The following is a 26,101-nucleotide window of genomic DNA, read 5'->3' on the forward strand; positions in this document are numbered from 1 at the left end:
TCCTGTTGGAAAGGCACACTCCTCTCCCTCCTGCATCACATGGGTGCAAGAGTTTTTTTAATCAATTCTATGGCAATTCCCATTGGGTAGTGCCAAACGTCCCTAAAACACACCTGTTTACACAGACATTGACACAAAGAGGCAGGGTCCATTGATTTACACTACTGGCACACCAGGTCTGAGACTACTGAGGCCATTATAGTTAAAGGCAACTCTAACAGTAAGGGGCAGAATTGTGGGTCCCCTTACAGATCTCATCACACAAAATAATATATTCAAATTCAGGTGTCCCCTCAGTAACAGAAATACAAACTGCTTTCACTATTATACACTTTGTGAAGCAAAACAAAACCCTACAAAAAAAGAAATTGGAACCTATGTTGCAAACTTGCCGTAATATAAGAGCACTATTTCCTAGTGTGTAACCAAATGGATTCAGGACCAATGGGTTATGCTCCCCTGCCAGCAGATGGACACTGAGTACGATTTCAAAGCTGAGATCACCCTAGATACACCCCTGCAGTGACCTCAGCCTTTCAGTATTTCTCTGTCTTCAGCAGATGATGGATGTACCTCTCCCTATGGGGATCGCTGTACTCTTTGGAAGGAGAAATTCTACATTTTAAATTGGAGAAAAAATTTGAGCTCCACTCTCCTGTGGTGATACCTAAAGGTCCCTCCCTCAGTTGAGAATTCCTGAGGCGATTTCAGAGATGCCTCAGCGGTGTGCCTTGGTCCAGTAGCCAGTTCCTGGCATGGACTTTGCTGCTTAAGCAGCTGAAAGGCAGCGGGTGCAGGAAGCAGAGCGAGGCAGTGATGGCCAAAGCCCTCTTCCACCCCCGCAGCCGGAGACCATCTCTGTACTCAGCCGGTAAGCACTGAACCCAGGTAAGTTTAAAAAAAAAAAAAAAGTACCTCCCAATTCAGAGACTTTAGGCGGGATTCGTTAAGACTTCCTCTGGTCTCCTTGCTCGGTATGTTGTACTGATAAGAACATAAGAAATTGCCATGCTGGGTCAGACCAAGGGTCCATCAAGCCCAGCATCCTGTTTCCAACAGAGGCCAAACCAGGCCACAAGAACCTGGCAAGTACCCAAAAACTAAGAAGATCCCATGCTACTGATGCAATTAATAACAGTGGCTATTCCCTAAGTAAACTTGATTAATAGCAGTTAATGGACTTCCTTTGAGAAATTTAATGTTCAATATGATAGCTCTTTAAAAAAATTCCTGAACATTTTAAGAAGATTGAAGTTATGGAAAAACAAATTGTCACATTACAGAACTCTTCTAGCTCTGATCAGAGGCAATTGCATAATAAATTGGATAACGGGGTTGGCTTTGCTAGGAGATCTAATTTGCTATTATAAATTGTCCTTTTATGTTCTCTGTCTCTTAGAATTTTTTTAAACAAATCTCCTATCAAGGTTTTAAAAGATCCCCTTTTGAAGTTTCTGATATATCTAAGGTATATTATCTCTTACTGGGGAGGATGGAGGGGAATGTTTCTAATTTTTTAATTGATATAATTCAACTGAAAGGGGATCATTTATTAGACTGTACATACAGGATTGTTTGAGGGAGAGTGTCCTAGTGCTAGTCTTTTGGCTGCTTATGTTTTGGAGGCCAATTAAGCTTGAAAGTGCGATCTTTTTCTTTAACCTCCATGCGAAGTCTTCTCTGGGGAAGAGCATAAGAACATGCCATACTGGGTCAGACCAAGGGTCCATCAAGCCCAGCATCCTGTTTCCAACAGTGGCCAATCCAGGCCATAAGAACTTGGCAAGTACCCAAAAACTAAGTCTATTCCATGTTACCATTGCTAGTAATAGCAGTGGCTATTTTCTAAGTCAACTCAATTAATAGCAGGTAATGGACTTCTCCTCCAAGAACTTATCCAATCCTTTAACCACAGCTATACTAACTGCACTAACCACATCCTCTGGCAACAAATTCCAGAGTTTAATTGTGCGTTGAGTGAAAAAGAACTTTCTCCGATTAGTTTTAAATGTGCCACATGCTAACTTCATGGAGTGCCCCTTAGTCTTTCTATTATCCAAAAGAGTAAATAATCGATTCACATCTACCCTTTCTAGACCTCTCATGATTTTAAACACCTATTTATTTATTTTTATTTATTTATTAACTTTTGATATACCGACATTCATAGGACATATGCCGGTTTACAATCAACTCTTCTAGCGAGGAAAGAGAAATTACAAAATAACAGGGATAGAGGAAGGGGAGTAGGAATAGAAAAAGGAGAGAGGGGGTGGGTGAGAGCAAGTGCAAAGTAGCGTGAAGAAATAAAGGTTGCAGAGCGTAAAGGAGAGAAAGAAAGTAGATAGGAACTATATTCAAAAACATTAAAGCAACAACATTTCAATGATTATAAAGATAACGTTTCCTTGAGATACATCATTATTAGAGGGTAGCAGGGCTGGACGCCATGAAGGGGTTTAGGTTTGATTGGCATCAGGGTAGGCCTGTAAGAAGAGCCTCTATCATATCCACCCTCAGCCGTCTCATGTGACAAAATCCATTGAGTAGGTGGATACCATTCTTTCAGAAAAGACAAAGAAGATTAGCATTAGATGCTACTTTTCAACTCTGATTTCTTGGCAAGAGTTATAAAATTGAGTGCTTCTAAGTTTATTTTCTTTTGATCCATTGCAAGATAAGGAAGCTACTTCACAAGGTTGAGGTCAATTTCATTGATTTTCGGATTATTTACATTTAATGTTCCCCTAATTGTGGCCTTTACACAGAGCATATATTTTCTTGTTAAAGATAACTTCTCTCTAGTTTCTGTTCAAGTATTTCTTGAATTACTTGTATTCTGCAAATATTTTTTTTTTAAAGTTTATTTTTATTAATTTAATTTCTCTCTGAATGTGTGCATTTGATGCCTCTTATCAGGAAGTGCACTCCTTAGTTGTGTACCTACTACTCTGAAACCTTGAGTGCTTCTTCCAGGCAAACAAGTTGCACCAAGGGAACATCTAGTAAATTCTGCCCTGCATATCTGAGCATTCTTGAAGGTTTGTAAATTTTAAGTAGTGCACTCACATGTACAGAAATTTCCCCACTCAATACTTCCTGTATTAGGGTTAGAATTTTAAATTTCATTTTCTAGCTGATAGGCAATCAATGTAGAAAGTGTAACACTGGGGTGACTTCCTATTAAGTACCCTCACTTGTAGCATTCTGCACTACCTGTAAAACCCATAAATATTGATCCAGGCAACCCTATATATATGGTCCTTGGTTTTTAGTTGAAACCATTTTTTTTCACCCACAAATTCCTGGATTTTTTTTGAAAGTGACAATCTGTTTAAAATCAGTTTTCACCTTCATTTTAGGCTGATTAAAGAGCAGCTCCAGAGCTGCAGATGAAGTGTCCCAAGGCCTCCAGCAACTGCTGGAAGCCAGTATAGCACAAAGCACTTTGCAGTGTTTCAAATCCTGCCCCCCCCCCCCCAGCAGCAACAGTACTCGCCCATCAGTGCCGCTGGTATGGCATTTCATGTCCTGCCTTCCCCTCTAGCCAGGCGCCCAATGCCCAACAGAAACACTTCCCGGCGGGCTCCCTAGCCCTGTATAAAAGCAAAAAAACCTCAGTAAGCGTGCTGCTGAAGAAGAGGAGAAGCCTGGAGCCACCGCTCATAAGGATGAATGCTGCTCCAATAGTGGGGAAGAGGGAGATTCTCAGAGATGTGGGGAGAGAGAGGGATGCTGCTGACTGGGTGAGTTAGAGAAGCTGCTTGATGTCTATTGTCCTGGTTTCTGTCAACCAAAATAAAACTCCCACATTTTACCCAGAACAATGAGGCATGCATGCTTCTCCCCCCCCCCCCCCCCCAACTGATTTTTCTCCTGGCTTTGTTCTTGTCATAATAAACCCTGATTAATTCCCAGGAAAAAATGATAAAAGCCAGAAATGAAGGTCCCTTACCTATGTGTAATGAACTTCAGCGGTCTAAGCCTGTGAGAACAAGAGACTGTAAAATGGTACAGAAATCAGCCGGTGGTTAATATGGTTTTAACCGTCTCAAGATGCATCATTTATAAAAGTGTTTCAAACTACTGCTTTTACCTATAGGTTCAGTGATAGGTCTGGGTCAAGTGAGATCCCTAGGTTACTCACATCTGTCAAATTGATCTTTCCCTTTCATCTCTTTTTCTCCACTTCTTTCTTCCTCACTCTCAAGGCCTCAGTTTCACTCTTTTTTTTTTTTTTTCACTTTTATCTATCAGCCAGTCCCCCCCCCCCCACTCCTTTCTCAGCATCCTATTCCCTCTCTCACTTTCACCCGCTCCCTATTCCATTTCCACCCTCTCTAGTCCTAATCTACATTCCTCTGACTCATCCCCTCACCAGCCTCTGGTCCTTCCCTGTCACTTATCCGCTCCAAGCATTCAGCCCCTTTCTTCTGTCTCCCATTTCCTCCTTTTGCTTCATCTTAGCCCATTTCTACATTCTCATGTCCTTCATGCACCTATTCCTTTCCAGCCCCTCCAGGTTCTTCACAATATCTCTCCACCCCCTACCCACCCTGTCTCACACCCCAGTCCAGCTAATAGATCCCATTTTAATCAACTAATCCCTGTTCTCCCCCTGTCTCTGAATACCTACCCTCCTTAGTACACATTCTCCCTCCCATCCCCAAGTCCCCACCTAATCAGAGTCTCTGCCTCTCCTTCATAATCTTTTGCCCCTTTCTCCTTGGATCCCTAGTTCTCGCTCTCATACTCTATCAATCTACCTTTTCCCTCTTCATCACTCTCCACCCTATATAGTGTTCTCTCACCCTCTTTCCTTTTCTGGATCCTCTGTCTCTCCTTCTCCCTCTCCTCATAAAGAGTTCTCCCTCTCTCCATTGTGGATTCTCTTTCTGTTTCACCCATCCCAGACTTGGTTTCCCCTTTCCTCCAATCCTTTGAAAGCTCCCCCATTCTGTGTCTCACCCTCTCCTCTCATCTGATCACCAGTATAGCCTGGTTCTCCCTTTTCATTCCCTATTCTATCTGCCTCACCCCATCCCATGTTTGCTCTTTTCTCCCTTCCACCCAATAACTGAGTTCCTGCTTCCTATCCTCCCAAGTTGCTGAGTTTTCTCTCTTCCCTCCCCGTTTAGTGGTGAATTTCCCACTCTCCTTCTCCCTCCTAGCTACTTTCCAGCTCTTCTTCCCCAATCACAAAGTTCTAGCCTCTCCCCTACTCCTCATACCCAAATTCCTGATCTTTCACCCTCCTAAATTTGTCTGCTCTCTTCTCCTCCCCCCCCCCCCCAACTGGCCCAGAGCTTCTCCTGGCTTCTGCCTTTGCCAGATCTTTCACTCACCTTTTGTGCTCTCCCCCTTCTGCCCCCATGCTAGAAGCTTCTGTTGCGTCCGTCGGTCTCAGACTGCTATGCCCGACATGCCTCACCTCTATTTCAGCCTTCTCCACCAGCCTCTGGAGAATGGTGTCCGTAGCGTCTTCTTGCCTCACCTCCGGCTTCCTCGGAGCCACTCTGGCGCGGTGTCCCACCATGTTGACCTGAGGCCTCCTAGGGCACGCGCACGCCTCACATCTTGTAGCAGTGTTGGCGCGAACCTCGGGGGCGTCCCCCTCTAGTGACTTCACTGCTTCCATATTCAAAAGGTTGCCCATTTGCTGACTGTCGCTGAGTTAGCAACAGATTGGATTCGCTCCGGTCTAAAGCTGCTCTGCTGCTTCTACTCTGCTGGAAGCCACCTTCACCCTCCGGGGTTCTACTAACCTGGGTATCCGCTCTTCGGGGGCCCTTTGCTTATTTCCAGGTGCCTATCCTAAATACAGGTATTCACTCCTCGAGGGCCTGTGTGTCTATCCTGGTGCCTGCCACCAATTCTTCAACCTGCTGGAACACTACCTATCAGCTACAGAGAGTGAGTACAACTTCTCCCAGTCTGTCCATCTACAGCTCCTGGCTGCCCATCTGCATCAGGCCCTACACCACCATTGTGGAACGAGTCTCCTCTGCTGAGGATTACAGACTGTTAATACCTATCCTTTCTCTACTGCTCATTGGGAACTCTATCTACTCAGCTACCAGGGAGTGTGTTATAACATCTGCAAGTCTGTCTCTCCTACAGTGCCTTACTGGACATCTGCATCGGGGGCCTTACACCACCATTGTGGGACGGGTCTCCTATGCCTAGGGTCACACTGTTGCCATCTAATCTGTTCTCTACTGCCACCTTTGGTGGACCACACTAGCTGGATTTACGCGCGCAGGGCCCTCGCGCGCCTATTTTGTATAGGCCGCTGGCGCGCGCGCGCAAAGCCCCGGGACGCGCATAAGTCCTGGGGCTTTGTAAAAGGGGTGGGGAGGGGTGTGTCCGGGGTCAGGGGGCGGGACCTGGGGCATGGCATCAGCCCGGGGGCGTGGTCGAGGCCTCCGGACCAGCCCCCGGGTTGGGTGATGGCGCGCCAGCAGATTTACGTTTGCTTTCAGCAGGCGTAATTCTGCCAACAAAAGGTGTGGGGGGGGGGGTTTAGATAGGGTCGGGGGGGGGGTGGGGAAGGTGCGGGGGCCGGGCTCGGCGCGCGCAGGTTGCACAAATGTGCGCCCCCTTGCACGCGCCGACCCCGGATTTTATAAGATACGCACGGCTACTCGCGTATCTTATAAAATCCAGCGTACTTTTGTTCGCGCTCGCGCATAATTATAAAATCTACCCCAGCGTGTTTGTGCATCTGAGTCCAGCCTGGTGCTTCTGTTCCCTATGGGGCTCCTCCCCGTAGCAGATACCATCACTGTTGCCCCTGACAATCTACCTAACAGCTTCTCCATCTTGGCTGATCTCTCTTGTCAGCTCCCACATGTCTTGCTGCAATGACCTCATGTAGCTAAACTGGCTGAACCCCTAAACACATCTGACCCTCCATGCCACTGCCAGAGCCTCCCTCGCCTCCTGGGAGCCCACCTGCCTGCTGTGGTTGATGTACTTCCTATTCCTCTGGCACTGCCTACCTTCTTCCATATGGTTCAAACCTAACTCGGTGATTTATTGTAAAGCAATTTTTATTATAGTAAGCAACAATTTGCAAAATCAACCAGACAGCAACCAGCACTGGTGTATATTGAACTGTGATGTGCACCAGGCCAACCAAATCGAGGAACAGTTGCTTACATAGGTTCCTCCCCTAAATATATATTTATATATTATATAATATATATTGTTATATGTAACTTTTGCCTCTTGTTAAATGGTTGATTAAGTTCTACCCCTTGTTACATGTAAACCGATTTGATTTGAATTTATTCATGAAGGTTGGTATAGAAAAGTGTTAAATATCCACAAAGCAAATAGGTACAAAGGAAAGCCGAGCTCCCATACACACAAATAAACCACCAGAGAAAACGGATGGTATACTAAGGGCAAATCAAGGCTAATTCAGCACCAAGCTTCTCAGTGATTTAAAACCCTTGGTGGTGCATAGAGATCTGTGAAGCATGCATGATTCAAACAGGTGATCTGCCTGGATCTCAGGGGAGGTGCCAGTGAACTTGGAGGACTGCATTAGATAGGCTGGGCCACTGGCGCTACTGTCCTGCTGTCAGCACCAGGGGAAAGGGAGGGGGGGAAACCTGTGGTGTAAATTCAAGTTCTAGACCCCCAAGCAGAAATTTCAGAACATGCCACACCAGGAAGCAGGGAACTAACAGTCCAGAAATAGGGGGGATATCTTCCCTTCCTCTATTTTACTCCTCAATCCCATCTCCCTTTTTTAATGTATTTAGCTTTACTTAATATTCCACAAATATCCATACATGTTCAGTGTGGAGTACAGAACTCATTCACAAAGTATTTGTGACAAAATATAATAAAACAATTGCATATCAGAAAAATAAAAAACATGATTAAAAGCTTCCTGAATATGCAGTGCCTTAATCTTCTTCCTTTTCACATTTGTCATTGCATGCACTTCTGCTGGCAAAGAATTCCACATTTATGAACTGCAAAAGAAAAAGCTTTGCTCCATATAGTTTGCAACCTACAACTTTTGTGCTGTAAGACGCCTGCAGAATTGAAATGCTGGCTGAAGCGGTGGTGGGTGGAAGCTCTGCATATATGCTATTCTGGATGGTGGAGAATGAGGAAAACAACTAATATTGTTGTTTTTCCAGGCCTGGAGGGCTGGGCCATGCCCAACCAGGTTCTCAAAGACAGAACCACCCTGGTTACCCAGTTGTGTTTAAGTGCTCTCCAGTAAGGACTTTCTTACTGGCACAAGGTTCTTCTAAGTGTAAAGCTGAGAGTCTGTAGAGGGTTGTGCTAGGCTATTGTTACCCAGTTTGGATCTCTTCTCTTTGTACCCGATAAGGGGAAAATACATTTCTGTTTCTGTTGATTGCCTCTCCTGCAGTTGAAAGACAGGGGGACATTTGTTTTTTGGCCTTTTTTTTTTATTTTTTATTAAAGCTGAGTTAACAGCATGGCTACTGAGTCATGTTCCTTTCCTAGTCAGACCCTGACGATAATTTGGATGTGGAAGAATGAAGTAAATGGTTTGGAGAATATTTTCTCATTAGTTCAACTAATGAACATAGGTGATCATTATATAATAGGCTTACCATTTTCTTAAATTATGTTCTCCATTTCACAGGGAGCCAATGAAGATTAAACAAAATTGCTGTTATATGATCACCTTGCTTCCTACCAGTCAAAAATCCTAACTGCGGCATGTTATAACTTTAGCACTGAGATATAACTATTGGGCAAACAGAGAGATGAACTATTGCAACAATCCCTTTCCAAGTCTTCGTCCTCATCACTCCCCATTTCTTTAGACCTACCCTCGCCTGGCTGCTCTTGAAAGTTGTTCTCCATGGAGCAGAGAAGTTGGAATATTGCAGCTATTATTCAGCCACATTGGTAAGTAAAGTGAGCACAGGACCTCTGAGCCAGCATGCGTGCTCATAGGCTTGGCCATGGATCACCTGCCCGCCCCCCTCTTCCTGCATGGCTTCCTGTTACCAAGGGAATCCCTGCAGGAAGTGAGCTGAGACCGGGCCTGTGAGCACATGTCCCATTCAGAAGTCCTGAGCTTGCCTTATTTGTTAGTGTGGTTGAAAGATGGCCACGAGGTCATCGGGCCCATGCTTGGAAAAAACTTACATCCGTGGGTTCTGGGATAGGAACGGGGGTGGTCAAAGAGAGGGGAAAAGCTTTTTAAAGAGTTGGCATTTGGTGCCCTATACCAATGCCTATAAGGAGCAATGTGGACCTTGAGTCAGTAAAAGCATTAGTTGCCAGAGCTGGGAGGAACAGTGACAGCCCAGGGTTTGGATAAAGCATCAGCCACTGGAGTAGGGAGGAGCATGCACAGATAAAATTAAATTAAAAATGTAAAGCTTATAACTACACACAGGATTATTTCAAGGTCTCAGTTTACCTCCTCCTAATGCCAAAAAGTACATACACAGGAATAGGTCGTCCTCCAACAAATTCCTTTGCTGGAGTTGAGCACACTTTCCAAATTTGACCACCTTTCCCACCAGTAGAAACAGCTTCTGCTGTCAGCTCTCCTGCAGCTTATTCAAAACTAGCCGCTGGGCTACATCCCCATGAGCCCTCGTTTGCAACTACCTGGATTTTCATTTCCCCTATGTGTATATATATATATCCCTTTTCTCATCTCAATCCAGGTATCACAGCAAGTCCTCTGCCAGGGGCCACAAACTGCAGCTTCCTCTGGTACCCAATTGGTGTGGAGTTAGAATCAGGCTTGCTGTGGAGTGATGGCTGATAGGCCCCCTCACCCCCACTAGGTGCTGTGAACAGTATACTTAAAGCAGAATCCTGGCCTGGGCATCTAATCCAGGGCTTCCACATGGCACATGTCATATTTTCCTTATGCCACTAGATCGGCTCTTCAAATGTATCATTTAAACAAAGACTACACATTCAAACATGCACAAGACAGGTCATATCAATTATAAATAGCTGCCTCCTTTCAGTTACAAATCAAATGTAAGAATACAAATCTTCTTATACATGTGGGCAGGAGGACTTGACAGAAAACCTTTTTGGATCTCGCAGTATAAGCCTGAGGAGTAGATGGGTGGAAGATTTACCCGTCCTTGTCCACAGCTATTAATCAGATAGTGCTGAAAATTGCATGGTGGATGGTGAGCCCTTTGTGCTGTGGGGTAGTTGACACATCCTAGAGGGTGTACCCACGAAGCCTATTCCAGTGGCTGGTGAACATGTCCTTGTAGCGGGGACAGTCTGGAGCTTCACCTTTACTAGCCGCCTCCCCTGCAGGTTGAGCCCTTGGGTTCTGGTGGCCGGCAGGACTTAGGCAGAGCCCTAGGGTGGAGAAGATAGCTACAGTCCAGAGACGCACTGGGTCAGGGCAGGAAGTGGACTAACGGCGTGGGAACAGGCCAAGGTTGAGGCAGGCAGCTAATAAGAGTGGTCAGGTCCAGATGGCAGCCAATCGTGGTCAGGTCCAAGCAAGAGGTCAAGCTCAAGAGAGGCCAGAGGAGATGTAGACACACAGAAGACAATGGATGAGATGGACATGACAGAACAGGGCAAGGCTGGACAAGGATGGCTGGAGAAAACCAGGCTGAATGAGGCAAGGTTGGAAGACAAAGCACGTGAAGCAGGAACACTGGCAACCTACACTACAATGCAGGAGCCCCCATTGCTGAGGTGAGGCAGAAAGGCTGATGTCATCCTAGGACACCGTGGCACATTTCCCACTGCGGGCCCTTTAAGAGGCGCCGTGCGCCTAGGGGAACTGTGGGGAGGAGCAGGAGTATGGCATCGTGGAGCAGTATCGGAGCCACCAGCAGGGCTGGGGCCTTTACAGCTTGAGCAGCACTGGGGGTAAATGCAAGCAGTTCATGGGGTCGACCCATGAGTTGCAAATCTTGACATAGGTGACTAAAGATGTACAAATCTTTCAGAAGTAAGTTTGACAGAAAATTGTTGGTGCCTCCTCACCTCCCCCACCCCTTGAGACACTTTCCTGGCTGGCTTTATGGCTTCTGTGTTTGCCACAATTTTGGAAGTGGATGCGCTGCTATTGGCCAGCCCCAGGAAGCGAGCTGCCCATCTCAGAGACATATCAGGAAGGGCGCAGAGTGGTGTGTGACTCGCCCCTTTTTCTTCTGTCCTCCTGCACTACTGCTGCAATTATTTCTTGGTACTCTGGCCAGTTTCCTATCTTGTCCACCTTTTGCAGCATCCCTGAGTCTGTCTCCTCCTTTAAATACTTCCAGCTCCCTTTCTTTTCTTCCTACTCTTCATTCTCATCAAATAAAAATTAGCAGCAGCACATCGTCAAATTCCTCTGTAGCCTGTAGCTGTCTACTGAACAGACATCTGGCAGAAGTGTTGCATTAAATTATTGGTCATGAAGACTCTGTATGTTTTGGAAAATATCCCTGCAGATTCGTCGCACTGTGCCTACCACTTGGAAAGAGATGAAAAAAAGCAAAAGTTCTGTGTGCAAGTAAAAAAAACAGCACTGTTCTTCCTTGTGAAGCGATAACTGAGCTAGTTTTACAGTGGACACTATTATTGTTGGAGATTAGTGATCATGTTCCTGGACTCAGAAATTATCTGCTTCATCTAAAAAAAATAAAAAAGAGGAGAATCTTTAAATGCTTTGCGTATGTGTGTGTGTATATATGTATAATAAAATAATGTGTGTGTGTGTATATATCATATATCAACCTAATAAATGAAGCTTGACCGACGTGCCGCAAATGCGCAGTAGAGAGCAGCTCTACCGCGCATGCGCGGGCGAGCACGTTGGCCAGAGCTTGCCCATAACAAAAATGGCGCTGGGAGGAGCGGCGGCGGCGAGGGGCAGCGGAGGCGAGGGGCGGCGGTGAGGAGCAGTAGCGGCGCATGCGAGGGAGGGAGGGATCTCCCCCTGAGATCTTCTGTTTGTGCCATCCGGGGAGGGAGTGACTGAGGGGGGGGGGGGGAGGGAGTGACTGAGGGGAGGGGTGAGGGGAGAATGAGGTGGGAGGGAGGAGGGGGAGGGGGAAGGAAATGGACCGATTTTTTTTTTTTTTAATGTAGCCTGTTACGGGCTTAACGGCTAGTATATATATATATAGTGTCAAACAAGACAGTAAAGATATTTAAATGAATGGTCCCTATCCACTACAAAATATATTAATGAGGGAACAAAATATAATATAATTCTAATATAGCAAATAAGAATTTTTTATTTTTACTGTAGTAAATAACACAATACTAACATTATCCACTTATTAAAATCTCTATATAGAGCAACCAGTCATACAAAATTTTTCAGATAAATGTCCATATAAACTTTGAGCAAATAATATTCTCTAAATCAATCTCATTGATTGAAGAATCATGTGTAACTTCCATATAGTGAAAAAGATGGTGTCTCAAAACACTTTCAAATAAATCTTCTATCACCAATGAGTCTTAAAATCACAGAGAATCTTAGAGACAATCTTCTATCCCCAACACAAAAGACCTCTGTGTTTTGCCGTGTGGCGGCTTCATCACGGGGAGAGTAACATTTTAGCTGGGTCATTTTGATGCTTTCTGGCAACACCAGATGTGTGTTGATGTGGTTTTTCTTCAGTAAAGGCTTCTTTCTAGCTACCTTCCCATGCAGGCAAGTTGTATGTAGAGCTCTTGATATGGCTGACTGGTGTACCTCCAGTTTCAGCCACTGAAATCTGTAGCTCCTTCAAGTGAATTCACAAGTCTCCTCCTTGTTCTGATGCTGCGTTTTGAGGGACGGCCTTGTCTAGGCAGTGTCAGGGGGGGTATGATGCAGCTTCCATTTCCTTGCAATTGATCCAGCAGTGCTCACTGGGATATCCAAGTGCACGGATATTATTTTATAACCTTTTCCTATCTTGTGCATGTCTATGACTTTACCTTTAATTTCCTTAGAATGCTCTTTGGTCTTCAGTTTCACAGCTTTTCTTCAGATTCACAGTATGACCAATGGTACTGGGGTAACTTATGCATGCATTTGATTGAAAAAAAAAATCTAAACAATGCAGGAAAGCCTGGAAGGCCACTGTGTTAGGATCTATCATGTTCATCAATGCATGCCTTCTACAGAAGTATCCATACAAAATCCATAAGCGCTAAAGCAAAAGCCCAACAAACCAACAAATAACCTCATCCTAGGGATGTAGGGCAAAGTACTGTTGGACAATGCCACCTTCACTTCAGATTTTGTCTTTACCCTCTTCTCTTTTCTGGGCGGTAGAAGAACCCCAGTATCTTGGGGAAGAGACTGTCAAGAGCAGGTATAGTACAGCAGAAATCCAAGTAGTACAGATCTGTGATCTGCTCCTGATCACAGATCTGGAGCAGACACATACATTTCAAAAAAGACTAAGTGACATGGTCAAAATCATATTCTTGGAAAATTCAAAATAGCAAGAGCCCTCAGCCAACATTCTTGAAGAAAATATATACTGCAATCCACTCCTACCGTAATTGGCTAGGTCAACGCGTGTCTGCTGGTGCTGTGTCAGGAGCTAGTGATCAAAGCTACTGGAGGAATGGCATTTACATCTTCTGCAGTTTTCTGGCTTTTCTGCATTGTTTAGGATTGGTTTTTACTTATTTATTCTTTCTGTGATTTGGGGGTAATTTTGTAACAGCCTGCATAAATTTGAAATCATATGCATGCATAAGGTACCCCAAGTTACATGTGCATTTTCCCTTTAAAATCATTCCACCGAAACTACCTGCATACATTTACACCTGCTAATGTATGTGTGTAAGTTTAATTTTTTTGGGGGGAGGGGAAGTGGGAAATTAGGAGTATATTTTTTAAAATGCAGAAAAGTGTGTGCAAAACTCAAAATTCCACACACAAGAACTCCTCTTCACACTATGGGTAAGGTAGATGCATACAGGTCCCATGCGGGCACTGTTACCTGCATATTGGGTGGGCAGTTTTCAAAAAAGCCCATTTCCACATGCAAAGCATTATTTTACCTGTGGAAATAGGCTCTGAAAAATACCATCCCTAATGTATTTTTTTTATTGCTGCTCTCTTGCAGTTATTTGGCATTATATGTATTTGCAGAAACTCCAAGCTGCCTGTTCTCCCTGAAGCTGAAGATGCACTTAAAGGCTCCTAGATCATCAGTAATGGGGGAGATAGAACAGAGAAAATAAACAAACAAGGAATGAACATAAATGCCTTTTTGTTCTTTTTTTTTTTTGTTTAAATGAAAATGTTCAGCACTTACATAGTGCTCCTATCAGTGATTGACACCTGTTGTTGCTTCGCCATTTCACATCATCACATCGCCAGCTTAGATAGGGACTGTAGTATAGTGGTCTGCATTGCAAAGTAGAATTATGACCCTTCCCACCGCTGCAGCCCTACCATAACCAGCTCTTAGTGTTGTGAATATCTAGTTAGGAAACCAGGCACTTCAGCCAATGAGTATCAACTTTTGGTTTTATATTTTTACTTCTTAATATGTTTCAGTTTATTCAGCTTGAGAACATAATTAGGGTAAATCCTAATGCTCTTATGTTACTATAAAAACTGGACATGTGCCCAGTTTGGGTTTCCATTTTTATGTAATAAAGGATTTGTTGGCAGCTAAGGAACTCTTGGCCCACCTTGTTTGCCCATTCGACTCAGCCTTCTGTTTCACTGCAGAGCCACCTCTCTCTGTTCCCCCTCCTTACCAATGTCTGTCCCAGGCATGCTTGGATTCTGTCGGTGTTCTGGTTGTTAGTATTACTTTGGTAGGTTATTCCAGGCGTCAGACTGTTCGTTTCTTTGGTACCTCTCTTCTTCCAACTTCCTGTCATTACATACTAAATTATTTAGAGCTTGCAAGGTATCTATATTATTTGATGACTCCGTAGCCAAGTATCTAAAAGAACTGTGTTGTTAGAAATTACTTATTTTATAGTAATTGTTAAATTAGCTCTCCATTATAATCAATTGTTTGCTTGTTACTCTCCTACATTACTTTTAGGAACATTATGTTAAACTTTCTCTCTTAAATATCCTGAACTGTACTCCCTGTTCATTGTAACTTTCTTTCTTTCATTTAGTTAAATGGTTTCCCCTGGTTATACTGTAAACCGGTACGATAAGACTTGTCTTGAGCATCGGTATATTAAAAGAATTTAAATAAATAAATAAATGTGCAAAGCTGGTACATGATAAAAAGGAGAGAAAATAGCTTAAACAATTTCGTTTTTTGTTTATATAGTTTATTTTTTGTTCCCTTTTGAAGGGAGGTGCCTGAGTTGAGACAGGTTTATTTTTTTTTTCTTTTTAAAATTAAAATTTATTACAGGAAGGGGAATAGTGGGGGGTGGGAATAGGTGGAGTTAGTGTATTTTATTTACATTGCTGTAACTTTGGAGATAAGCTGCTGGACACTTCTCCCTGGAGTAACCAGCAGGAAGCAATTGACACCATTTCATAGGCCATTGTGTTTCTGAGGCATTTCCTATTTGCTGATACATGGAGGATTTCCCATGAGAACAAATGATTGTTCATGAATTGTGTTTCCTGTATATTCTAGGGCCTGTACTTGCATCTCTAACCTTTTAAGTACTGCGTTACTAGTTTACTTACTTTAGATGCAGTATTTGTGAACATGTAGGTGTGTGCCATTGGACAACTGTGCAGTGCCTTCAGAGTGTAGATCTTTTTATTACAAATGCACTATGCCAATTTATTTTAATATTTTTTTAAATAAAATGCAGGTTGATTTTTAGGATATTATACTACTGAGGAAAAGTGCATGGCAAAGAAAAAAAAATAAAGATAATCTGTCTCTCTCAAACCACTTCAACTCTGAGAAAAAATAAGAGTTGATCAAGGCTTGTGAAATGTCAGTGATGACTCCTTTTATCTCTTACATGACACACTGCGCTCAGAGGCAGATACAGTCTCCATGTAACAGCATTTACTGTAGAAATGATCCTGTGGCTTAATTTTTGCAGTTTGCAGTTTACCACTCTCGGTCAGAATCCAAACACAAATATAAACAATTTTACCTGTAATCAAATTACCAAACATTTTCAAAACAAAATACAAAAAATTTCGGAAGAATGTTCTAATCTTCCAGTTCCAAAATGTCCTTGTTCACTACCAGGAACCAACTGGTCAACTTTTACACCTATAAACAATGCATTATTACTTCAAGTTCTTCTTAAGCAAGAAAAAATCAAATTCCCCTTTAAACCCCTGTTCAGGAACCTTATTTAAGGCCCTGGGTGAAGTATTTAATGATCATCTTTCCAAACTAATCAACCAATCATTAGAGTCCAGAACTTTTCCAGATGCCCTAAAACAAACATATTCTCCCTGTACAAAAAAACAAGTCTCTAGGTTTTACAGCCCTCTCTAATCTCCGACCTATAGCCTCCCTTACCTCCCTATCAAAACTCATTGAATCTACTGTTCTGCACCAGCTAAACGAATATCTTTCAGAACATGAAATTCTACATTGCAAAGGTCATTCTACCGAGACACTACTTTTATCTTCTTTCGATACCTATTTAGGTGGCTTTGACTCAAACACTGACTTCATACTGGTATTTCTAGACATTTCAGCCGCTTTCGACACTTTAGATCACCAAATACTCATATCTAGTCTTCAGTCCATAGGACTAAATTCAACAGTACTCGATTGGTTTAAAATTTACCTATTGAACCAAACTTATCAGGTTAATATTGGTTCACATTCCTCTGCTCCATATACTATCTGTTCTGGTGTCCCTCAAGGATCTTTGCTATCACCTATTCTCTTTAACATTTATCCAATTCCATTATGTCACATATCTTAGCTTTGAATGTCCAATTTAAGATATACGCAGACAACATACAATTTTTTTTATACCCTATAAATCTTCATAGACTGAAACTCTATCCACTGTAATCTTATATATAAATACCATTAATAGGTGGCTATCCCACAGCCGCTTAAAACTAAATCCTGACAAAACTGAAATTCTATTCCTTAGCTCAATCACTAACTCTTCTAATGATCCTCCTTCACACTTTCTTTTAAACAGTATTTCCATACCAGTACTCACTAAAGCCCGAAATCTAGGAGTTTTACTCAGCTCTGACTTGTCACTAATTCAGCACATTTCTCTAACAGTTAAAAATTCCTTTTACAAATTACATCTCTTAAAACGCTTGTGTCCACTTCTGTTCTATGGGGATTTCCGTTCTGTCCTTCAATCCTTAATTTTTTCAGGACTAGACTATTGTAACTGCCTTTACCTGGGACTTCCCGACTCTGCAATCAAACCTTTACAACTGATTCAAAATTCAGCTTCCCGTATCCTAACTGGTTCATCTATCAAAAATCACATCTCCCCCACATTATATACTCCTCATTGGCTGCCCATTAAATTTAGAATTCTATATAAAATTTTGTCCATTGTGGATTCTTTACTACACAACCCATCCTCAATTTGGCTTTGCACTATCCTTTGGATCTACAAACCATCTAGACATTTAAGATCTTTGAACAAAAACTTACTAGCATTCCATCGATAAGTTTAGCACGTCTAAATATCACAAGAAAAAGCGCATTCTCAGTAGCAGGTCCACAACTATGGAACTCATTATCTACACCCCTTCGTCAAACCTCAAACTCAAAAGAATTTAAGAAATCACGAAAAACCTACCTCTTTTCAAAAGCATTTGTCACCTCAGATACAAATCTTTTCTAACTACATTACACACAGCATTCTTCATTATGTATTCCCTATCCTATTCAAACTGTCTCTTCTTTCCTTAATCTTGCTCTTTTAAAGTTATTCAGTTGTTATCATTTTAAAAAGATTTTTGTTTTTAATTTTAATATATTTTTGTTTGTATCTTTCTTCATGCTTTTTAATTTGTTTACCAAAATCACAATGACTTTGCCAAAATGTGAGTAGAATTCAATTACATCAATACAATGAACTCACAAAAACTCCATAATTGAACAAAGTTCTTAAGTTGTCATACACGGTATGAAACTACCAGCTTCCCCTTCAATATATTTTTTGAGACTTTTAAAAATTTGTTTATGCATATTGTACACAGTTTTGATCAATATGATGGGTTTGGGGAGGGGGAGGGGGATGAGGCAGAAGAAAGATATATTCTGTCTTGGAATGTTTATTGTGAAAATGTGGACTATAATAAATTCAAATATGGACCCCTTTTCCCCCCTCAAAGAAGAGAGACATTTTATTGGATGTTTATTTTTTTCTAACTATGCAATTGTTTTCTTTCACAGGCCATCACACCATCTACATCGGGGTCCATGTACCGAAAAGTTTCAGGAGGAGGAGACGGCACAGGCGAAGAGCTGGGCACAGGGACAGGAAGGAAAGGGAAAAAGCTTCCGAGAACTATTCGGACATAGAGAAATCTGACACGGAGAATGCTGATGATGTCAGCACCAGTATCCTCAAACCGCTCAGTAAGTACAGTGCCTTCTGCAGCAATTCATTTGTTTGGGTTTAGTTCTGGCTTTTGAGTGTGTTGTATTTTTTTTAAATTTCCTTTATAGGTACCGAACCAATACAGCTTTTCAGTTCTCAGTGGCAGGTACCACAGTAACCTAGTGCTGAATTGTTTTAAGAATAATGGGGGTTTTAAAAACATTTTATCTTGCTCCTGCCTCTCTAGCCGTTGGCTCTACTCTGCTGCTCATTGTAAATGTGATTTTTCTTGACTCTGTAGCCATTTTATGACAGAATAAAAGGTACTGGGTTTGGAATGTTGTCAAACGGCATACTCTGGCTGACTGAGAGGAAGGGGATAACCTGCAGGAGAGATGTATCAAAAGTTCTGCTTCAGTGTGAAAACGGATCCACATTCATCACTGAAAATATCCTAGTGCTGTCCATAGGGCAAACAGAGCAGCAAAAAAAAATATTTATTTTACTGGAATAAAACTTTTGCTGCCTTTTAGCTTGTAATATCTAGGTTAATGATGATCTGGGTGTGCGAGAGGTTAAAGAGAGATTTAGTGGCAGGTGTAAAAATGAGACTGTGATTCATGAGGTGAAATGTGAGAGTGGGAGCATCCGGACACATGCTGCAACCAGCAGACTGTTTCTTGAGGAGAAGCTCCTCTTTACCATCCTCAAGGCAGTGATTCTGCACTGCTCGTCTTGTTGCAAATGTCTGAGGCTGAGGTTGGGGGACTAACAGATGTTCTATAGACTAGGCATGGGAAGAAGCAGAGCAATGGATAAAGAACGTAGAAATCATAGTCTCTTATTTACAGCCAAATTACTGCTCTTAGGAAATCCGAGAAGTCAGAATTTAAAGCAAAAAAGAAAAAAAATGTTTTGGCCAATGCCGATATACCCAAGTTGTGCTCAGACTTGAAGCATAAGAATATTATACTTGCGAAGGCATCAGTTGTCTTTTAAAGAGCAATGATGTGGAAAATCTGCAACTCGTTTTCCAAAGAAGTAGTGGTGGTGCAGTTTCAGTAGTACAGTAGCTTTTTTTTTGCTTTTAAAATTGACAGCTTTTCCAGCAACAAAACAAACCAGGTCAGATGCTGGTGCTGTCTTTTTTTTTTTTTTAAACATTTAAGTCCTTGTTGATGTACAGATCTTTCAGGAATAGCCAAGGGAAACACCATGATGTGCAATAAAGATGCAACCTCCCTAAATTCTGATTAATGTAAAGTAAGACCTGGTACTGCCTTTTTTTTTTTTTTTTTTTTTTTTTTTAAGAGTAACCTTGTTTGTGTTAATAAATATACTTGTACTGCTAAGGATTTTCATGTGGGAAAAATCTAAGAAGCTAATATAACTATCTCACAGTATGGCATGATTGTAAGTTTCTATTCATGAAAACGAAGGAACTGTTGGCTTGTCTGACCGTACTACCCCCTTAATTGGAACTTTATCAGTCCACTTTTCACTTTCAAGAGCAAGTCATCTGTGCATGTGCACATCTATCTTTTATATTTAATTTTAAAACATTTGTGTTTTATATTCTGCCTTTCACAACTTGTTAGCCACTTCAAAGAAGATTACATTCAGAAACAGTAGGTAGTGGTACTTCCCTATCTCTAGAGGGCTTACACTCTAACCCCTATCATTCATCTCTCTCTCGCTCTCACACAGAAATGGCCAAAATGCAATTCCCAAAATTTATCGCAAATTGTGTTATGGTCATTTCAGGCATATTGCACAGCTTAACTCCTATTTGTCAATGTATCACCTAGTAACTTCTTTGACTGTCTCAGTCTTTGTACTTTTTGAAAGAGTAAACAAACGAATTGTTTCCCCATTTCACGCCACTTATTATTTTATAGACCTCTCTCATATCTCCCTTCAGCCGTCTCTTCTCCAAACTGAAGAGCCCTAACCTCTTTAGCCTTTCCTCAAAGGGGCATTGTTCCATTGTCCCTTTATTTTGGTTGCTCTTCTTTGTACCTTTTTTAATTCTGCTATATCTTTTTTGAGATGCAGTGACCAGAACTCCGTGCAATACTCAAGGTATGGTCACACCATGGAGCAATACAGAGACATTATGATATTCTCTGTTTTATTCTCCATTCTTTTCCTAATAATTCCTAGTATTCTATTTGCTTTCTTGGCCACCACCACACACTGAGCAGAGGATTTCAACATATTAGCCATGATAACACCTAGATCCTTTTTTCTGGGTGGTGACTACCAGTTTGGAATTTGCATTGTGTAACTATAATTTGGGTGTTCTTCTCTACATGCTTCACTTTGCATGTCATCTGCCATTTGGATACCCAGTCTCCTAGTCTTGCAAGGTCCTCATGTGATTTCTCACAATCCTCTTGTAATTTAACAACTTTGAATAATTTTATATCAGATTTGATCACCTCATTTATTATTTCGATCTCTAGGTTATTTATGAATGTTAAAAAGCAGAGGCCCTAATACAGATCCCTGGGGCATGCCACTATTTACCTTTTTCCATTGAGAAAATTGACCATTAGCCCTACTTTCTGTTTTCTATCTTTTAACAAGTTCTCAATCCACAATAGAACACTGCCTCCTATTCCATGACTTTTTATTTTTCTCAAGACTCTCTCATGAGGTACTTTGTCAAACACTTTTTCTGAAAATCAAATGGCTCACCTTCATCCACATGTTTTATTCACGTCTTAAAAAAAAATGTTGCAAATTAGTGAGGCAAGATTTACCTTGGCTAAATCCATGTTGACTTGGTCTATCTATATGTTCAGTAATTTTATTCTTTAGAATAATTTCAACCATTTGTTTTCAGCACTGATGTCAGGATCGCCAGTCTGTAGTTTCCTGGTTCACCCCTGGAATCCTTTTTTAAAAATACATTACATTGGCTGCTCTCCAGTGTTCAAGTACCATAATTGATTTTAATGATAGTTTACAGATTACTAAAAGTAAGTCTGCAGTTCATCTTGTCAGTTCTTTCAGCACTCTGGTTTGTATACCATCTGATACAGGTGATTTGCTACTCTTTAGTTTGTCAATTTGCCTTATTACCTTTTCCAGGGTCATTGAGATTTGATTCAGTTCCTCTGAATCATTACCTTTAAATGTCACTTCTGGCATGAGTATCTGTCTTATCTTCTTCAGTAAAGATCAGAACAAAGATTCATTTAAAATCTCCACTATGGCTTTTTCCTCCCATAGTGTCCCTTTTACCCTTTGATCATCTAATGGTCCAACTGACTCCCTCACAGGCTTTTTGCTTCAAATGTACCTGAAAAAGTTTAATATGAGCTTTTGCTTCTATGACCAGCTTCTTTTTAAATTCTTTCTTGCCTTCCTTATCAATGCTTGCCAGTGCTTATTCTGTTTCCTGTTTTCTTAAGAACATAAGAACATGTCATACTGGGTCAGACCAAAGGTCCATCAAGCCCAGTATCCTGTTTCCAACAGTGGCCAATCCAGGCCATAAGAATCTGGCAAGTACCCAAAAACTAAGTGAATCCCATGCTACTGTTGCTAGTAATAGCAGTTGCTATTTTCTAAGTCAACTTGATTAATAGCAGGTTATGGACTTCTCCTCCAAGAACTTATCCAATCCTTTTTTAAACCCAACTGCACTAGCCACATCTTCTGGCAACAAATTCCAAAGTTTAATTGTGCGTTGAGTGAAAAAGAACTTATAGTTTTAAATGTGCCACATGCTAACTTCATGGAGTGCCCCCTAGTCCTTCTATTATCCGAAAGAGTAAATAATCGATTCACATTTACCTGTTCTAGTCCTCTCATGAGTTTAAATACCTCTATCGTATCCCCCCTCAGCCGTCTCTTCTCCAAGCTGAACAGTCCTAACCTCTTTAGTCTTTCCTCATAGGGGAGCTGTTCCATCCCCTTTATCATTTTGGTAGCCCTTCTCTGTACCTTCTCCATCGCAACTATATATTTTTTGAGATGCGGCGACCAAAATTGTACATAGTATTCAAGGTGCGGTCTCACCATGGAGCGATACAGAGGCATTATGACATTTTCCGTTTTATTCACCATTCCCTTTCTAATAATTCCCAACATTCTGTTGCTTTTTTGACTGCCGCAGCACACTGAACCGACGATTTCAATGTGTTATCCACTATGATGCCTACATCTTTCTTGGGTGGTAGCTCCTAATATAGTTACACAATATTAGGTTCCATAGCATGGGTTATTTTTCCCTATATGCATCACCTTGTACTTATCCACATTAAATTTCATCTGCCATTTCGATGCCCAATTTTCCAGTCTCACAAGGTCTTCCTGCAATTTATCACAATCTGCTTGTGATTTAACTAATCTGAATAATTTTCTATCGTCTGCAAATTTGATTACATCACTTGTCGTATTCCTTTCCAGATCATTTATAAATATATTGAAAAGCATGGGTTCCAGTACAGATTCCTGAAGCACTCCACTGCCCACTCCCCTCCACTGAGAAAATTGTCCATTTAATCCTACTCTTTCCTGTCTCTTAGCCAGTTTGTAATCCACGAAAGGACATCGCCACCTATCCCATAACTTTTTACTTTTCCTAGAAGCCTCTCATGAGGAACTTTGTAAATGCCTTCTGAAAATCCAAATACACTACTTCTACTGGTTCACTTTTATCTACATGTATATTAACTCCTTCAAAAAAGTGAAGATTTGTGAGGCAAGACTTGCCTTGGGTAAAGCCATGCTGACTTTGTTCCATTAAACCATAACTTTCTATATGTTCTGTGATTTTGATCTTTAGAATACGTTCTATTATTTTTCCTGGCACTGAAATCAGGCTAACTGGTCTGTAATGTTCATCCCATGTGGGATCTGGACTATCTTTAATACAGCAACGGTTCAACAGTAGTTTCCTGGATCACCCCTGGAGCCCCTTTTTTAAATATTGCGGTTACATGAGCCACCCTCCAGTCTTCAGGTACAATGGATGATTTTAATGATAGGTTACAAATTTTTACTAATAGATCTGAAATTTCATTTTTGAGATCCTTCAGAACCCTGGGATGTATTCCATCCAGTCCAGGTGATTTACTACTCTTCAGTTTGTCAATCAGGCTTACCATATCTTCTAGGTTCATCGTGATTTGGATCAGTCCATCTGAATCATTACCCATGAAAACCTTCTCCGGAACAGGTATCTCCCCTATATCCTTGTCAGTAAACACCAAAGCAAAGAAATCGTTTAATCTTTCCGCGATGGCCTTATCTTTTCTAAGTGCCCCTTTAAACCCCTCAATCTTCTAACAGTCCAACTGACCTTCTCACAGGCTTTCTGCTTCGGATATATTTTTTAAAGTTTTTACTGTGAGTTTTTGCCTCCTCAGTCAACTTCTTTTCAAATTCTCTCTTAGCTTGTCTTATCAATGTCTTACATTTAACTTGCCAACGCTTATGCTTTATCCTATTTTCTTTTGTTGGATCCTTCTTCCAATTTTTGAATTAAGATCTTTTGGCTAAAATAGCCTCTCACCTCACCTTTTAAGCATGCCGGTAATCGTTTTGCCTTCCTTCCACCTTTCTTAATGTGTGGAATACATCTGTTCTGTGCTTCTAGGATGGTATTTAACAATGTCAATGCTGGATATAAACTCTTGACCTTTACAGCTGCTCCTTTTTTTTTTTTTCTAATCATTTTTCTTATTTAATCATAATTTCCCTTTTGAAGGTTAAATATTATCACAGTAGATTTCTTTAGGGTCTTTCCTACAGTTATCAAGTAAAATCTGATCATATTATGATCACTACTGCCAAGTGGCCCTAACAGCATTACCTCTTTCACCAAATCATGTGTCTACTGAAGATTAGGTCTAAAATAGCTCCCTGCCTTGTTGGTTCTTGTACCAGCTGCTCCATGAAGCAGTCATTTATTTCATCTAGAAACTTTACCACCTTCCATGTCCTGATGTGACATTTACCCTGTCAGTACTGGGATATCCCCCAAACACAGTGATACCCCTCAGCTGACCCAACTCTACACGCTAACCACACAAGCAAGAGATCTCTGAGTTATAGTCGACAACCATTTAAACTTAAAGAAGTTTATCAACCACACAACAAAGGACTGCTTTTATAAACTACAGGCACTAAAAAGACTTAAACCCCTTCTTCACCTTCATGACTTCAGATCTGTCCTCCAGGCCATCATATTCTCCAAGATAGATTATTGCAATTCCACTCTACTAGGTCTCCCTACCTCATCCACCAAACATCTTCAGATGCTCCAAAATGCAGCCGCCAGAATCCTAACCAATACTAACAGAAGAGCACATTACACCCGTCCATAGAGATCTACACTGGCTACCAATTAGCTTCAGAATCCTTCGCAAATCCCTTACCATCATTCATAAAATCATTCACCACCAATTACCCATTGACTTGCAACTCCCACTTAGATTCCACACTTCTTCAAGACCTATAAGGGAAGCCTACAAAGGATCCCTACACACTCACCCTACCAAAACCACCCATCAATCATTTACTAGAGAACAGGCCTTCTCAACGGCTGGACCAACCATATGGAACGTTATTCCCCCCCGATCTCAGACAGGAACCCTGCTTGGCGTCATTCAGAAAAAAACTTAAGACCTGGCTATTTCAACAAGCATTCCCTTAACCCAGACATTCACCAACTATTATATCAACCATGCCTCAGACCATGTACTTAGGCCTACTATTTAATGCAAGCCAGCTCAGACATTGTACTTGATTAATGCACGCTATTTTAAACATTGTAAATGACTCACTAGATTCACCGAGTTTCCTATCTACTACAGCTTCTTCATCTTCTTACTTCCATTACCCTTGTTTTATTGTAACTATTTGCCTCTTCGTTATGATTAGTGTTATGGTTAATGTTAAATCCCTCTGTTCCTTGTAAACCGAATGTCGGTATAAAAAAGTACAAAATAAATAAATAAAAAATAAATAACTGAAATCACCCATTATACTATGTTCCTATTTAGTAAAATTCCCCTAAGCTTTTGTGTCTGAGGCAATGGAGGGAAAAGTAACTTGCCCAAGGTCACAAGGCAAGTCCATGGTATGTGAATCCTGGCTTCACCTGTTCACAACCTTGTTGCTCTGACCACTAGGCTAGTGCTAGTGACAAAGGGAGAAGGTATACTGTTTAGCTTTTGTTGCCACTTCATACATTTTTAAGACCCAGTTTGTTAAAAATTTTAAAAATTTCTATGAAGTTTTATTAGTAATGCGCATCAATATTACAAATTTAAACAATATATCTTCTCCTGTCATCACTTCAATATATATATTCTGTTTCATTTGAGCATTTTAAAACTGAAGCCATAACCCCAATCTGTAAATGCTGAGAAGGTGGCATGCAGAATATAAGCAATAAATTGCTTAGTCTATAAGCTGCCACTCACCTTGTCATTTTTGTTACAAAAGACTAACATGCCTATCCCTCTGAATATCATGTACAGATTTGTTCACGGTGTTCTGTGAAACATCATTTCTATTTACCTTTTCTCATCTGATCTTCTCAGAAGGAGTGTGATCTCTGCAGTGTGGGCGACCTGGTGGAGCTGAGGTAGCGATAGAGGAGATCCTGAGGGGCATAGCAGAGTTGTTCCAACTGCAGTCTAGCAGCCCTTGG

General features: G+C 41.4%; 1 protein-coding gene across 1 annotated transcript in view; it reads left to right on the forward strand.

Moving 5' to 3' along the window:
- The window catches only part of SLC4A4 (solute carrier family 4 member 4), a 782,778-nt gene that overhangs the window by 150,337 nt on the left and 606,340 nt on the right, over window positions 1–26,101 (forward strand). The window contains exon 5 of the mRNA XM_029598711.1: window positions 18,282–18,467. Within this exon, the coding sequence (XP_029454571.1) occupies window positions 18,282–18,467 (186 nt within the window). The remainder of the gene's footprint in view (window positions 1–18,281; window positions 18,468–26,101) is intronic.

The sequence above is a fragment of the Rhinatrema bivittatum genome, chromosome 1 (assembly GCF_901001135.1).
Source record: "Rhinatrema bivittatum chromosome 1, aRhiBiv1.1, whole genome shotgun sequence".
In the NCBI taxonomy this organism is placed as follows: domain Eukaryota; kingdom Metazoa; phylum Chordata; class Amphibia; order Gymnophiona; family Rhinatrematidae; genus Rhinatrema; species Rhinatrema bivittatum.